Source organism: Arachis ipaensis, chromosome B09, assembly GCF_000816755.2.
Source record: "Arachis ipaensis cultivar K30076 chromosome B09, Araip1.1, whole genome shotgun sequence".
Taxonomy (NCBI): domain Eukaryota; kingdom Viridiplantae; phylum Streptophyta; class Magnoliopsida; order Fabales; family Fabaceae; genus Arachis; species Arachis ipaensis.
The window spans coordinates 121,849,270-121,863,455 of record NC_029793.2 but is presented as its reverse complement, the minus strand read 5'-3'; the positions used below and the strand labels follow the sequence as shown (position 1 = coordinate 121,863,455).

The 14,186-nt window shown below is 34.9% G+C and overlaps 2 protein-coding genes and 2 long non-coding RNA genes across 10 annotated transcripts in view; all 4 read left to right on the top strand.

The window, feature by feature from the left end:
• The window catches only part of LOC107618846 (pentatricopeptide repeat-containing protein At1g25360), an 18,450-nt gene extending 14,313 nt beyond the window's left edge, over positions 1–4,137 (top strand). For 4 of the 7 annotated variants that reach the window (XM_021112645.1, XM_021112644.1, XM_021112647.1 and 1 more), the window contains exons 7-9: positions 1,817–2,137; positions 2,612–2,741; positions 3,299–4,137. The gene's annotated coding sequence lies outside the window, so the exon portion shown is untranslated. Of the gene's footprint in view, positions 1–1,816; positions 2,138–2,558; positions 2,742–3,298 lie in introns of all 7 variants that reach the window. The other 3 variants (XM_021112649.1, XM_021112646.1, XM_021112650.1) reach the window with 3 other exon arrangements.
• On the top strand, positions 5,224–6,125 carry LOC110266935. The gene is made up of 2 exons (XR_002354250.1): positions 5,224–5,698; positions 5,789–6,125. It is a non-coding gene; the product is annotated as an uncharacterized LOC110266935 (long non-coding RNA).
• LOC110266934 lies at positions 6,522–7,413 on the top strand. The gene is made up of 3 exons (XR_002354249.1): positions 6,522–6,705; positions 6,794–6,905; positions 7,211–7,413. It is a non-coding gene; the product is annotated as an uncharacterized LOC110266934 (long non-coding RNA).
• Positions 12,094–13,223, top strand: LOC107615930. The gene is made up of 3 exons (XM_016317943.1): positions 12,094–12,381; positions 12,464–12,527; positions 12,781–13,223. The coding sequence occupies exons 1-3, from the start codon at positions 12,094–12,096 to the stop codon at positions 13,221–13,223; spliced, it is 795 nt and encodes a 264-aa protein (XP_016173429.1).

Genomic DNA, 14,186 nt, shown 5'->3' with positions numbered 1-14,186 from the left:
TATTATGATTGTGTTTTTTTTTTTTAATTTAAAACTTATTATTCATATATACTCGTGAAAATAAACAGATATTCGTGGAAATGAAGTAAAGGCGAGAGATAGTTTATTAAACGAAGACGGACATAGAGTAGAGGTTCCGCCCCCATAAAGATTCATTGTTATCCCTATCCCTAGTCCTAAAAACTGATATTTGGATGATGGAAAAGTATAGGTAATCAACAAGATTTTTGAACAATGTGTAAACAATGTGAATTAATATGGTTAAAAGAGTAAATTTAATTAGTAGCATTAAATTAGGATGTAGTGTATTTTCATTTGATTGGTGGTTGTTCATGTTGTTCAAAATTTTCATTGTTCCCCTAGCACTCCCCTTGGATGATTGGTATGGTTTGTTCATGGCAAGGGAGTTGGGAATAACACTATTGATTTGTGAGACATTGATACGTGCTTCAAATGTTCGTGATATGAAGAGTTCAAGAGTTATTTAGAAGATATTTTAGTTTACATTTTTAGAATATTTTATTTAATGTATTTTGATTTTGTTTATTTAATTACTAGATTGGGCCTTATGTTTATGGGCTTTAGGGTTTCTTTGTTTTAACCTAATAAGAGGTTATAAATACCTCTTTAGTTATTGTAGTCGTAGCATAGAATTTTTAGAAGTTTCAAAACCCCTTTTTGGTTTCGTGATGAAACCATGGTGTGGACAATTGAGGTTGAGGAGTCCCTCTCTTGTTGCATCGGGGAATTGGTTAGAAGGTTGAGGAGTCCCTTCGAATCAATTTCCAAACCATGGCGTTGACAAGTTAGGTTGAGGAGTCCCTTTCTTGTTGCGTCAAGAAATTGAGTAGAAGTAGAGTGATTCTCTTTGTACTCAATTTCAATCTATCATTTTTGTTTCTATTTCAATTTTAATGTATCTTTTTATTCAGTTTGAATTCTTGTCTTTATGTTTATCTATTATTTCCGTATCATTTGGTATCAGAGCTCAGGTATTAGATTAATTCTTATTAATCTATATTTGTTTTTCTTTTATCATAAAAAAAAGAGTCCAGTATTTGTCGCGTCTTTCTTTTTGTTCTTGTTTTCGTTTGCGTTTCATTATTTTTAAAAAAAAGAAGAAGAATAAAGTGAAAAAAAAAACAAAAAAAAAGAAGAAGAAAAAAACAAAAAAAAAAAGAAATTATCTTCCTTATAATTATTGTCCTTTTCATATATTTCTTTTTTTTTCCACCTACAAGATTCGAGGACGAATCTTTTTTGAAGAGGAGGAGAATGATACGTGCTTCAAATGTTCGTGATATGAAGAGTTCAAGAGTTATTTAGAAGATATTTTAGTTTACATTTTTAGAATATTTTATTTAATGTATTTTGATTTTGTTTATTTAATTACTAGATTGGGCCTTATGTTTATGGGCTTTAGGGTTTCTTTGTTTTAACCTAATAAGAGGTTATAAATACCTCTTTAGCTATTGTAGTCGTAGCATAGAATTTTTAGAGGTTTCAAAACCCTTTTTTGGTTTCGTGATGAAACCATGGTGTGGACAATTGAGGTTGAGGAGTCCCTCTCTTGTTGCATCGGGGAATTGGTTAGAAGGTTGAGGAGTCCCTTCGAATCAATTTCCAAACCATGGCGTTGACAAGTTAGGTTGAGGAGTCCCTTTCTTGTTGCGTCAAGAGATTGGGTAGAAGTAGAGTGATTCTCTTTATACTCAATTTCAATCTATCATTTTTGTTTCTATTTCAATTTTAATGTATCTTTTTATTCAGTTTGAATTCTTGTCTTTATGTTTATCTATTATTTCCGTATCATGAGGTCAATGATCTAACATATAGCCTCTTTATTATGAAGTCTGCTGAACTATCTGATTGAAGTTTGATTCTCTATACCAATGAGTTTTTTGCACTTCTCCAATGGATTGGCGAAGACTTTGAATTGCTTGAACCAGTGATCTACTTCACCCATGAACTTGGTATGTCAAGGCTATGAGATATCTGCAGTCCAAATAGAACAATGATTTCCACCGTGATCATGAACATATACACCACATGTTGCCGCGGCGGAATCTGTGACCGTACGATTGGCGTCGATTTTCATCCATGGTTGAGAAGGAGGAAACCAAGCTATATGTATTAGGTTAACTTAAGTTTTAAGCATTATCTAAATTCATTCTTGACATTCTCATTTAGTTTAAGAAAAAGGATAATAGATATAATATTCCTCAGCTGGTTAACGAATTTTCACTATTAATAACCAGAATAATTATAATCACAGTTAATTTCTCCTAATTGAGTCAACTGAACTGATTGTGTAATTCTAGCCATTTTTTTTTAACAAGAAAAATTCTTAAGCTAAGCTACATGTATGTATATTAGTATATTACAGAAAGAAGCGAATACATCATGTCATATTAAATTCACATCTCCACCGAAAATTCATGTTCATATTCAAGATTTACTCTTTTTTTTGGGTGACCAATATTATTTTTCCATATATAGCACCTTTCGTTCAAACAAGAGTTGGTGAAACTTTAGAACACCTGCAAATCCTTTTTCAGATTCACTAGGTGGAACTTGCTCGGTCAAATCCTTATTCAAATCCTTTTTTCAGATTCACTTTTTGCTTTTGTTGACTTTTGGCCAATGCTTGATTCGGATTTGTTTTTGGCATTGTCCATTGCGCCCTGCTTTTGGTGAAGATGATTTCCAAGTTTGCTTTGAGAACCCACATTCTTAGTAAGGTTAGTACTGCTATGTACTTGAAATTGTTAAAAGCATGTATTTTGTTTTTCTGTGAAACACTTCTGTCAAAGGTATGCTTCTCTACGGTGTCCGATGTCAGAACCAACCTGGGATTGTAAAATCATTTCTCTGGGGGAGTTTGTATGCATCTATTTGTAAAAAGAACATATAGATCTACTATTTTTTTTGGACCATTTTGTGTTGCTGGATCCATGTTTACAAGTTTCAATTTTGTACAATTGTCATGTTTGTTGTTTTTATGTTTTATTTATAATTTTCAAATTGCAGTAGTATTTATCATATACTAAATTGAAAACTACTACGACTGTTTATTTATCTTACATGTGCTACTTCATTTTAGGTTTGTTAAGGTGGAGTTATCGAAAGAGAAATTATTGGAAAATAATAAGCAGATTTACTGATTATTGGTTTATAATATCTTGCTTGCCCATTTTTCACGTGAACTGATTATTTATTATTTGATCTCATTTCATTCCTTCCCATTTGCTGAAGGTGTATGTTTTGCAAATATTTGTGTTTTTCCTGCGTGTTTCAGGATAAACGATTTCAGAATTGACTGGAAAATGCCAGAGATTGGGCAATTAGCCGAAGTAGATTTTGGGGGACTCCTCTCCCTTTATGGATTAGTGATGGAGGCAACCAGTTTGTGACAACTTTGCTTGATTCCTTAGTGTTCAAAGACTAATAATAGATCATTTGTTGAAACAGAACCATGCAGAAAGTTGATAGCTAACATATCTTTGAATTTATTGATTGATGGATTTCTATGCCATAATTAAATTGAACAGTGTACATAACCTAAATTGATTTCTAAAATTTCAGTATATTATATTTTAAAATTTCATTTTGTTCATAAGGCGATTCTTATCCTTTAGTTGTTCATAATGCTATAATTGTTGTCGAATTTAGATGATAAGGTTGACAAATAATCATTTTAGTTGTTTTAAAAGTAAGCCACAATTTATATTTAAGCATGTCTACTTGATGAGGAAAACCAAAATGTTGATTAAAGGTAGCATTTGCAAGAAGGGCACTGAAAGATCCAAATTTGAGGATAGCTCATAGTTAGGCCTTAGCTTTTCCTTTTCAATTATGTTAGTAGTTGGTAGCGTTAGGCATATAGATGCTACGGTTTAGATTTATGTATATTTTAGCTTTCCTTTTATCCTATCGCCAATAATTTTCAGTTTCTTCAACTATTTGGCATTTATTCAAGTCATGGTTGTAAACTTTATGTATATTTTAGCTTTATGTATTTGCTAACAAGGCATTCTTTCATATATAAATAAAACAGTTGGATGAAGAACAAACCGTTTAGAAAGAGTTCAAAGCTAAAGGACAAGAAATCTTTTATTTGATAATTCTCAAATAGTATATATCTCAATAGCATCACATGAAGCTTCTCATAGCATCTTTTATTTCCAGAACCGTGCTCCCTTTCTCATGAAGCTTCTCAAGCATCACAATCATATGATGATATTAAACTTTTTTTTTCAAACTAGCATTATTGACAAATTGTTTACATTTTTAGTGGGTACTTTTCTATACTTCTTTTAATATTTTCATATATTTGCCTGCATAAATTAAAACTGAATTAATATCTTTGGTTATTTTAGCATTCAACTGATATGAAGATTCAGGTTGAGTATATCCATGCATCTATGAAGTATGGACACTTCGCCAAGTTTTAGTGTCCGCGTCACATTTCGGATATGATACTCACCGACACTCGTCCGACACGCGTGTCTGTCGTGTCTAACCGTGTCTTAATAAAAAAGAAAAAATTCTTCTTCGGACACGTCTGGACACATCTAAATACCATCACGTATCAGCGTTTCCAATCTTATTCTTAAAATAAATTTAGATATAGTATATATTATTAATTATTAAAACAAAAAAATATTTTAAATACTTGATATAATTAAAATAAGTCATTAAAATTAATTAAAAAATTTAATTTATATTTTAATATCAATAAAATATCAAATTATCATTACGATTTATCTAAAAAATACTTATATTTTATATGTATGCGTGTCCCCGTGTCATGTAAGATTTTAAAATTCGCGTGTCGGCATGTCCTGTGTCGTGTCGTGTCCCATGTCCGTGTCAGTGTCCGTGCATCATAGCCATAAACTAACAACAAAGTGCATTCAAATTTTACAAAATATTACAACAAAAAACACTACAATTGAAAGCAAAACCAATACTAACAAATGAAGAATCATTTTTTGACTCCTAACATCATCTTTCAACTTTGTTAGTCTTTAGGCAAAGTTCAGCTTCAATTAATCATTTTGATTAATAAATGTTGATATTTCATCACGGATTTATCAAAAAAATACTTTATATTTTATATGTATGCGTGTCCCGTGTCATATAAGATTTTAAAATTCGCGTATCGGCGTGTCCCGTGTCGTGTCGTGTCCCGTGTCCGTGTCCATGCATCATAGTGCATACTCCAGTTTTTTCTATGTTTATTTACTCTTACCTGTGCTTTTAATTTATTAACCTCTGTGCATATGTTGACTATGAATAAGATTGCATTATGGTTTATGCCTCTGCTGCTGATTCTGATGAAAAGGAATGTTATTGTTTGATTTGAAAATTTATCTATGAAATCTTATCGACATTGACAACAATGAATTTGGTTATGATACTTGAATACAATAAAATCAAAATCGATTTTTATTCTTAATATTTCAAACACTATCGTGGTTCACTTGAGATTGATTTTTGAAGCAATTGAACTGTTCCGTCCCAGATTGAGTAGACTTTATGCCTTGACTGCATGAGGGTATTGTCTGATAGGCTTGATAAGGAGGTTGAAAATGTTAACAGGGACATTGAAGCATATGAGGCCTGTCTTAAACATTTGGAGGGGGAAGCTAGAGATGATTTTAGTGAGGCTGACTTTCTCAAGGAGAAATTGAAGGTGCTCACCAGGTTTACTATATCTATTGTGTTCATTGTCTGTGGTTCAACTCTATAAGTGCTAAGGAGGTTCCATTTTTTCGTTAATCAGGAAAATTGGAATCGAGCAGCACAAATCTAAAAGCTGAATGGTTGAATTTGCTTTGATTTAATGACTCAATGTTGCTGCATCTAGATTCGGATACTATGAATTAGACTTTGTAGTACTCTTTTCTTTATTGGAGAGAATGAATTTAGGGAGGGTTTGGTTTTCTTCTGAATGGAGCTGAAATTATTTCCTTGATTTGAGTAATTAATAATAATAATTAAGTTCTACTGCCTGTGCAACCTGTAACTGAAAACAACGCCAATCTGAAGACATGCTTCTTTCATGTTCTCTTCAAGGTTTGGTTTATCTGATTATGATCTCTTTGCATATCTTCCTATGAGCCATATTTATTTCTTAAATTAATCAATAATATACTTTATTGAAAAAAATATTTCAGCAGGCTGCAGCATTGCCACTTTACATACTCTCGGCGATAACTTTGTCATCATTTTTGTGATGACTGTCCTTCTTGGTGCCCTTAAAAAAAATTATTTCGGCAGGCTCCAGCATTAGCATCTTAGCAAAAAATTAATTGGATATAAGAAAAATAGTCAGCAATCTCTTCTCCAAAATCACAGGTATATTATTCTCTATTTTCTTAATTATATCTTTATTATATGACTTGGTGATTTATATAACTAAATTGCTAATGTAAAGATTTAATATTATGATTAATAGTTATTTAGACAATATGTAATCAATAATTCAATTTTCACTTTTTCTCTGTTCGTTGTTGTGGTTGGAGAAATTGATGTTTTGTGTGTTTGAATTTGAGAATTGCTTTTTTTTTCAGGTTTTGATAAGAATTCAACCGCTGAGTGCGACGGAGAAGGTTGTGCAAGGACATGAAAGGTGCTTGAAGCTGGAAAGTGCACAAACTTTGGTGTGGCTTAGTCACCGGGTGTAAGACTTTATCCCAGGTGCAGCTTAAATTTGGATGCTTTCTTTGTTCTTTTTGTTTGGGTATCAAATTACAATGTTGAAGTGTTTGATTATCATATCTTGAAGGTTTTATGTTATTTTGGTGTTTGGAGTTGGCTTCGGGTTCTAGTGGTGACTGGTGAGGAAAGAAGTTGAGACTGTGACTGCTTTCATTGTGTATGGTATTCTTTTCGGCCAGGTGAGGTTGTTTCTGAGTTCTCTTAGCCATTGTATTTCACTTTTTTACTATTTATTCATGGTTTGGTTTATTTTCATGATGATATAATTAATAATTTGTTTCCTTTTGCTGTTGTTATGTAATTTTTAACTATTTTTTATTGTTAAAACTATAATTGAAGCTTAAATTTTCTTAAACAATTTAATAACTTTGACTTCTATTGATTTTTTGCACAACTCAACTCTCTATTAGATACATTGTCACATTTAGCTTGCGATGTATATTCTATTTTATTCTTAATAAATCTTCATTTTCATGTGATGTAGAAATTTTCCTCAAGGAACAATAAGTGACATGGTAAATGATGCTTCTCAAGGAATCTCTTTTATCATCAATAACATAGCTAATTGTGTCTTTGTGCTTGCAATAAGTAAAAACAAAAAAGAAAAAAGAAAAAAAGAACTAGATATGAGTATCAAGTGTTACCAATGATGGATTTTATATTTGTATGTGAGGCTTTGTTTTTGGTGGGGAAAGTATATTCAGGACTATGGTGGACCAAATAGAAAGATGCCGTTTGGATGGATAGAATGGCATCCGTACGGTATTTGATGGAAATTATATGTTTGGCCCAAAGTTTAGTTTATTTGTGAACCGGTATACTATGGTTTTTTTCGGTTTGAGTTATAATTTCCGGTTTATTTTTTTTTTTGTTGGAAATGGGTTACTTTTTTTTGTTCACTATGGGTTTTCGGACGTGGGCTACTGTCGTTCCCCAAAAAAAAGTATGTAATACAAAACCCATATCTCAAAAAGCACCGACGGCTGTTCTGATGGTCACCATCCTCAGTCCGGCAATCAAATGGGGACAAGCTTGGAAGGGTCTTTAATGCAATGACGGCGACTGACTGAGAACCCCATATGCCCAGCGAAAGAAACGATGCCGACGAGAGGGTTTGATGAAATGGAGACGAGGTTTGGTGAGTCTGCAAGCCAAAGGCGGCGACTTAGGGAGAGCTCCATATACCCGGCGACAAACCTCGTCGCCGCCGAGAGGGTTCGATATTGGGAGATTGAATGGAGGAGGATCCTGATGGTCTTCAACAGTGGCGACGACGTTAACTAGTTAGCGTTGCAAATCCTGGTTGGAGAAGGAAATGGGGCTGACATGGGAGATAGGAAACAGAACACAGCCACTCTTAAGACACAGCGACATGATGAAGATGCTATCTGGCGAAATGGTGATGGCAAGAAGAAATTCGTAATGGTCGTCGGTAATGGACAGTGGCAATGGAGGTGGAAACAAAGATACCTGGCCAGCGTGTAGGAGGGAACCCTTGTTTTTTTTTGTTTGGTCGATAGGTGGGATATCAATTGGGCGATAGGGAAGTTGTTGGTTTTGGGTTCGATGTTGCAATGGGCCTGGACTCTTGCCGAGGAAAAAAAAAGAGCCAAGTATTATGTCGTTACCTTAATAATGTTACCCCAACTCCTCCTGCAGAACTGGTCAAGTAGTACTTCTACAAAGTACCCAAAAAAAAAAAATAAAGTAGCACTTCTACATGGACATGCACCTGTAAAGCCTTGATGCAGATGCAAATGTTGTGCTAATCTATCGCAAGTGATTTCAATATTTACCTTAAGTTGGGAGTTGGTATATGAGAAATATTTGTTTGTCCTTATTAAGCCGTTTTAATTACATCATAGCGAATGCAGAGAACTAATATGGAGAAATCCACTGAAGTAAAGCAGTACTAGTCAGTGTAATGTAAGAAGGCTGCAGATGGAATTCAATTTGGTTAGCAAGCTGGGACGCGAAGACATTACAAGAAGACAACACCCCTGCCGTAGGTGGTTAATAGTAAGTGTGTAAAGAAACACAGTCTATTTTCAAAGAGCGATACAACATTATCCACAAAATACAAGAAACTTGGTCTATTGTTTTCCCGGGAATTAGCACATCAAGTAACGGAATTCCCAAAAAGTGATACACACAAAGTTCATCCACAAAATACAAGTCTGGTTAACAACATAAGGATAGCAAGATTCAGGAGCTTGCGGCGTCGTTGCTCCTTCGGACCTGCAGAACTGTGACTGGCTCAGTTGACATGACCTCGAAGATCCCCACACCTCCTGGATCAAATTTGCACAGGCTGGCAAATTCTGCCCAGCCTCCGGAGATGACCCCGAAGCAACCGTCTCGCTTGCTACTAAATCTTGTGTAGGTGGCCTCGACCTCAATGTGTCCGTGTGATAGGAAGAGTGTGTGTCTCTGATCGGTGAAATGGCTCAGATGAGGGACATTTGGCTATTTGTAGTATAGCAGCAGATCATTAACAGAGAATAAACTTATTGATGAAGATACGTAAAAGAAAACGAATTGGTGCCTTACCAACAGGTGGGAGTGTAAGACGCGGTCAGTGAGGTCCATCACAAAGAATGGCCATTTGGTCTTGTGCGTTTGGGCTATCGCTTTCGCCTTGTGTGAGGAAGGATTGTTGATACAGCGGGCACGCCGGTAAGTACCCTTCGCTTCGTACGGAGGTTCCTTTGACGGTTGGGGGCAGTATGTGTTTTCGCGTCTACCAAAGTCAAAGATACGCACCTGGAATTCAGAGTTCCCCTTGTGCTTGAAAAGAAGCATGGAGTCTAAATTAATTTGGTACGTCCGGTAGAACTCTGGCCAACCTCGGGTTAATGCGATGCTGCCATTTTGCTGTTGTTTCAAGAAGCACCGATGGCCGATACACCTGCCGTTAGGGACCATCAGGGTTATGTACAGGGCCCCGCTCGGGAGTTTGTTTGGACTAATCGGGAGGGCCTGTGAAAGAACAGGAAAGTGTTGGCCAACACATTGATCATTCAGGAAGTAATAACATTGGTTGTCCTATGATGTACGTCTCGGGGGGGTGGCTTACCAGTTTGAAGCTTGGGGGCCTTATTACTGGCTTCAGAAAATGCAGTGGGCGGTGTTGCTGGTTTCGTTGAAGGTCTGTTGCAGGCCGCTTGCCCTTGTTCCTGGATGAAGACATGATCACCTGTTACAGTACAAATAACAGCCCTGAGAGTCGTAATCTAGAGGTGGTTAAATAGTATTTCAAACAACAGCACACAATATTGGAGAAACGTTATTGACTTTTCTAATAGTTAAACACTGTCAAAAATTGAAGGAATCGAAAATATCGTTAGGGTTTAGGGTTTCATCTGAGAAGGAGAAAAAATGGAAGCGAACAACAGAAACATGTGCAAAAGCTTTGGAACGTAAAATAAGGGATTCCGGAGTGAGTCATTTTTCTGCTAGTCAAACTCAGTGGTTCTACACGAGAATCGTGAAGTAAAACAAACAGGCAGGCAACGAGACTAAGGAATGATAAAAACCGTCAAGATTGCATGTTAGATGAAACATGCAGAGAAGGTAGCCAGCGCAAGATAGTCGAACCAAGGCAAGGGTTCAGCAAACAGTGCACCCCATGAAGGGATACCACCAACGAGATTGGATAATGGTTTTCCCCACCATCGAATCAAAGGCCCCATATAACAAAAATGACGATGCAAGGAAACATAGTGAAAAGATTCTTTTTTTTTGCAGGAAAAAAACATGCAACATGTACAGACGGCCTCGGCTGTTGATGATATCAGTTTCACACAATCAAATGGGTGGGATTCCGTGAAGCAACCAACAGACGGTCTAAATCGAATCGCAGTAAGGGATTCGGGATGACTTACCTGGATTGTGTAGGTTGCTGTCTGTGGACTGAGGAAACTTCGTGCGAGAGTCTCCCGGAAGAGGTGTTGGTGGTTGGATGCAAAACGACGAAGGGGTCAGGGTGTTATGTGTTCGAATGAAAAGGCGCAAGTATTTTTCAGCCGGTGTAGTAGAGGAAAACATCCAGCGTGTCCTTCATCTAATTTTTATTGGGTCATGGGCCAGGGGAAGTCCAAGAAGAGCAGAACCACATGGATCATTCCTGGTTTTTTATTTTTAACATTTTTTCCAATTGCCCTGGCATGGAAGCCAGGCCTGGAAGCAAAGACACGGGTCTTATAATATTAAACTTAGTATAGCATAAATTATATTTATATGTACATGTTACGATATGTAATGGTCGGAGTGTAATTATTAACATTTTATCGAATACTGTAATATATAAGAAAATGATATTTTTGTATATATAATAAAACATTTTTTGGACAATTTTATCCTCATTGATTTTTTGAAATTCCAAATTTCTTCTTCTCTTTTTGCAAACCCTAATCAATTCTGAGCTCTTGTCTTCTGTTTTCTGAAGCTTCGTGTGTTCTTCTTTGTGGGTTTGTGTTGGTTGATTTGTGAAGCTTTTTATTATTCTAAGACAATCTCCTTCTCCTTTTCACAAACTTTAACTAATTCTAATCTCTTCTCCTCTGTTTCTGGCTTTCTGCAGCTTTGTGTCTTCTTCACTTGTGTGTGCTGCCATTTTTCTATAGTTTTTTATTGTTTTATCACAATCTTTCTCCTTCATCTGTGCTATAAAACTCAACTCAAGGTTTGACATAATTATAATATTTTTGTTTGTTTGTATGTTGTATTTGTATGCTGCTATATTGGATATTCTTTTTTCCTTTTTGAGCACATATGTGTTAGGTACTCTTCTGTTCTCCCTGTTCTGGGTTTGCAAATTTATAGTTTTAAATATCTGAAATGATTATATTTTTAATGGGGTTTGGTTGGAGTATTATGTTAGGTTATGTTGTTTTCTCTATTTTGGTCAATAAAATAGATTATAAGTGATGATAACTAAATTAAGAGTTCTCCATTTATGTATCAAAAACTATTAGCTTGATAATATGAGTATGTGATTATGTAATGAGTGTTTTCTCTATTTGAAGTTTAATTAAAATGATAAAGAAAAGCTTATTTTTTAGTGTTGTCAAACTGGATATTAGAATTTATTTTATTTGTATGCATTTACTTTTTATTGTTTGTTAGAAAGTGATGATAGATTGTTCTGAACAAATTAAACTATGTGTTGGATATTACTGGATCATGAGAATACAATTTGACACATTAATGTTGTTTTTTTTAGTTACTTTATATATGTATATTAGGAATAGAAGGTGGGGTCATTCTTCAATTGGGCGAAGAGTGAACACATTGCCATTAAGGCGAGATGCATTAGATAACATCATTGGGGCAGGCGGAGATAGAAATTGCATATAGGAGTTAAGAATGAGTTTGAATGCATTTGCAAATTTGTGTGAATTGCTACAAGTTCAAGGTGGGTTAGACGAAGATGGTCATGTTGGCATAGGCGAGCAAGTAGCAACTTTCATGATCATATTAGCTCATCATACCAAAAATCGCAGCGTACAAGTTAGGTTTTATAGGTCTGTTGAAACTATTAGTAGGTATTTTCATAAGGTATTAGGTTCGGTTTTGCGTGTCCAACGTGTGTTATTTGCAAAGGCAGACCCTGTACCAGAGGATTGTATAGATCCTAGATGGAAATGGTTTAAGGTAAGGTGTTGCATAAAGTTTAAATTTTTATTGGTCAAGTTTACTTGTATGTAATAACTATTTTATTTTGTCCATTTGATAGGGTTATCTAGGAGCATTAGATGACACTTACATAGATGTCACAGTCCCAAGGGTGATAAATCTAGGTATCGGACAAGGAAATATAGAATATCTACCAATGTCTTAGGAGTTTGCAATCGGAACATGAATTTCGTCTATGTCCTTAGCGGTTGGGAAGGATCGACATCTGATTCAAGGGTACTTAGAGATGCAATTACTCGACGTAATGGCCTAAAAATACCTGTTGGTATGTTTAAATTAATCTTTTGATAAGTGCATTAGCTATCTATTAAAGAATTACAATATACCCCTTATAATTTTTCCATCCTTCAATTTTAGGGTCTTATTATTTAGTGGACGCTGGCTATACCAATGGTAGAGAATTTTTATCTCCTTATAGAAATGTCAGGTATCATGTGAATGAGTGGGCTCAAGGTCACCGTGCACCACAAAATCGTCTAGAGTTATTTAATAAGAAGCACTCTTCGGCTAGAAATGTGATTGAGTGGTGCTTCGGGTTGCTTAAGAAGAGATGGGCAATTCTACAAAACCTCTCATTCTATCCAATTAGAATTCAAAGCTACATTATTATTGCGTGTTGTTTGTTACAAAATTTTATTCGGATGAACATGGATGTTTATCCCGAGGAAGATGCAACTGTTTTACCAGAGCATATACTCGTAGGAGATGACACAATTGTTGATGAAGCCGACATAATTGATGTTGTGGAAAGTAGCCATGAGTGGACTCAATGGCGTGAGGACTTAGCAACTGAAATGTGAGAAATATGGAGAGGAGAACATGACACGTAGAGTTTCAAATTTTTCCTAATTTTATTATATCTGCAATTGTAGTGGACTATAAATTGTTGTACTAGAAATTATTTGAATTTTTTTAGGCATAATGTATTTGCATACTCAGGTTAACTAGTTGTATTCTAATTAAAGATACAGCTAGTTTTATTATTGTACGATTTGATTGTTTCTAATTTTATTGAATTTGGTGAATTATGTTGATATTCTACTAGTAATTATTTAAATTCTATTGCAATTGTTAATTTATTGTAGTGTTTCTCTGTTACTAATATGTTAGTAACTATTGCTATACTAAAATTCTGATATTGGCTTGATATTTATTGTGTTATTGCTGTTATAGTAATTCCTCTTTTTTCATTATTGTGCAAACTATATTATCCAGCATCAATGGTCAAGAATAGGGGGTTTTTATCTCACTCTTTTTTTTTACTTCTAATATTAATTATTTTTTAATTTAATTTATGAGGATAAAATAGTCATTTTTAGTTATGTAGTGTTCTAGTGTTTTACAACCAAACATAATATTAGACACTACACTAGTGTCATGTCTATTATTTTCAAACACTATACACAGACACAAATATTTTATGTCTATGTCTCAAGTGTCTATGTCTTAATGTTTATATCCCAATGCATATACAGACCAAACGGAGCCTAAGTCCTTAAACCCTAAACCCTAGTCCACAAGAGCAACTCCAACGCTGATTGCCCGTGTTACTATTTCTGAGACATCTAGGTCCCTAATCGTTGGAGAGAAGCTCAGGTTGGTCCCTGCACAGCTTTCTATCGATCTCAATCCCTCTGAATGGGGATTTAATAGAGCCAATAATATCTTGCCATTTGGCGAGTTATTATTTAAATATATAATTAATTAGATTAAATATTTATATTTTTGTTTAATTAATGATTTATATTAATTATTTAAATAAC

Coding starts and splice junctions, on each gene's coding strand:
- LOC107615930 (XM_016317943.1), top strand. CDS start 12,094: ATGAGTTTGAATGCATTTGCAAATTTGTGTGAATTGCTACAAGTTCAA. Junction 12,382..12,463: donor CTAGATGGAAATGGTTTAAG/GTAAGGTGTTGC, acceptor TCCATTTGATAG/GGTTATCTAGGAGCATTAGA. Junction 12,528..12,780: donor CCCAAGGGTGATAAATCTAG/GTATCGGACAAG, acceptor CTTCAATTTTAG/GGTCTTATTATTTAGTGGAC.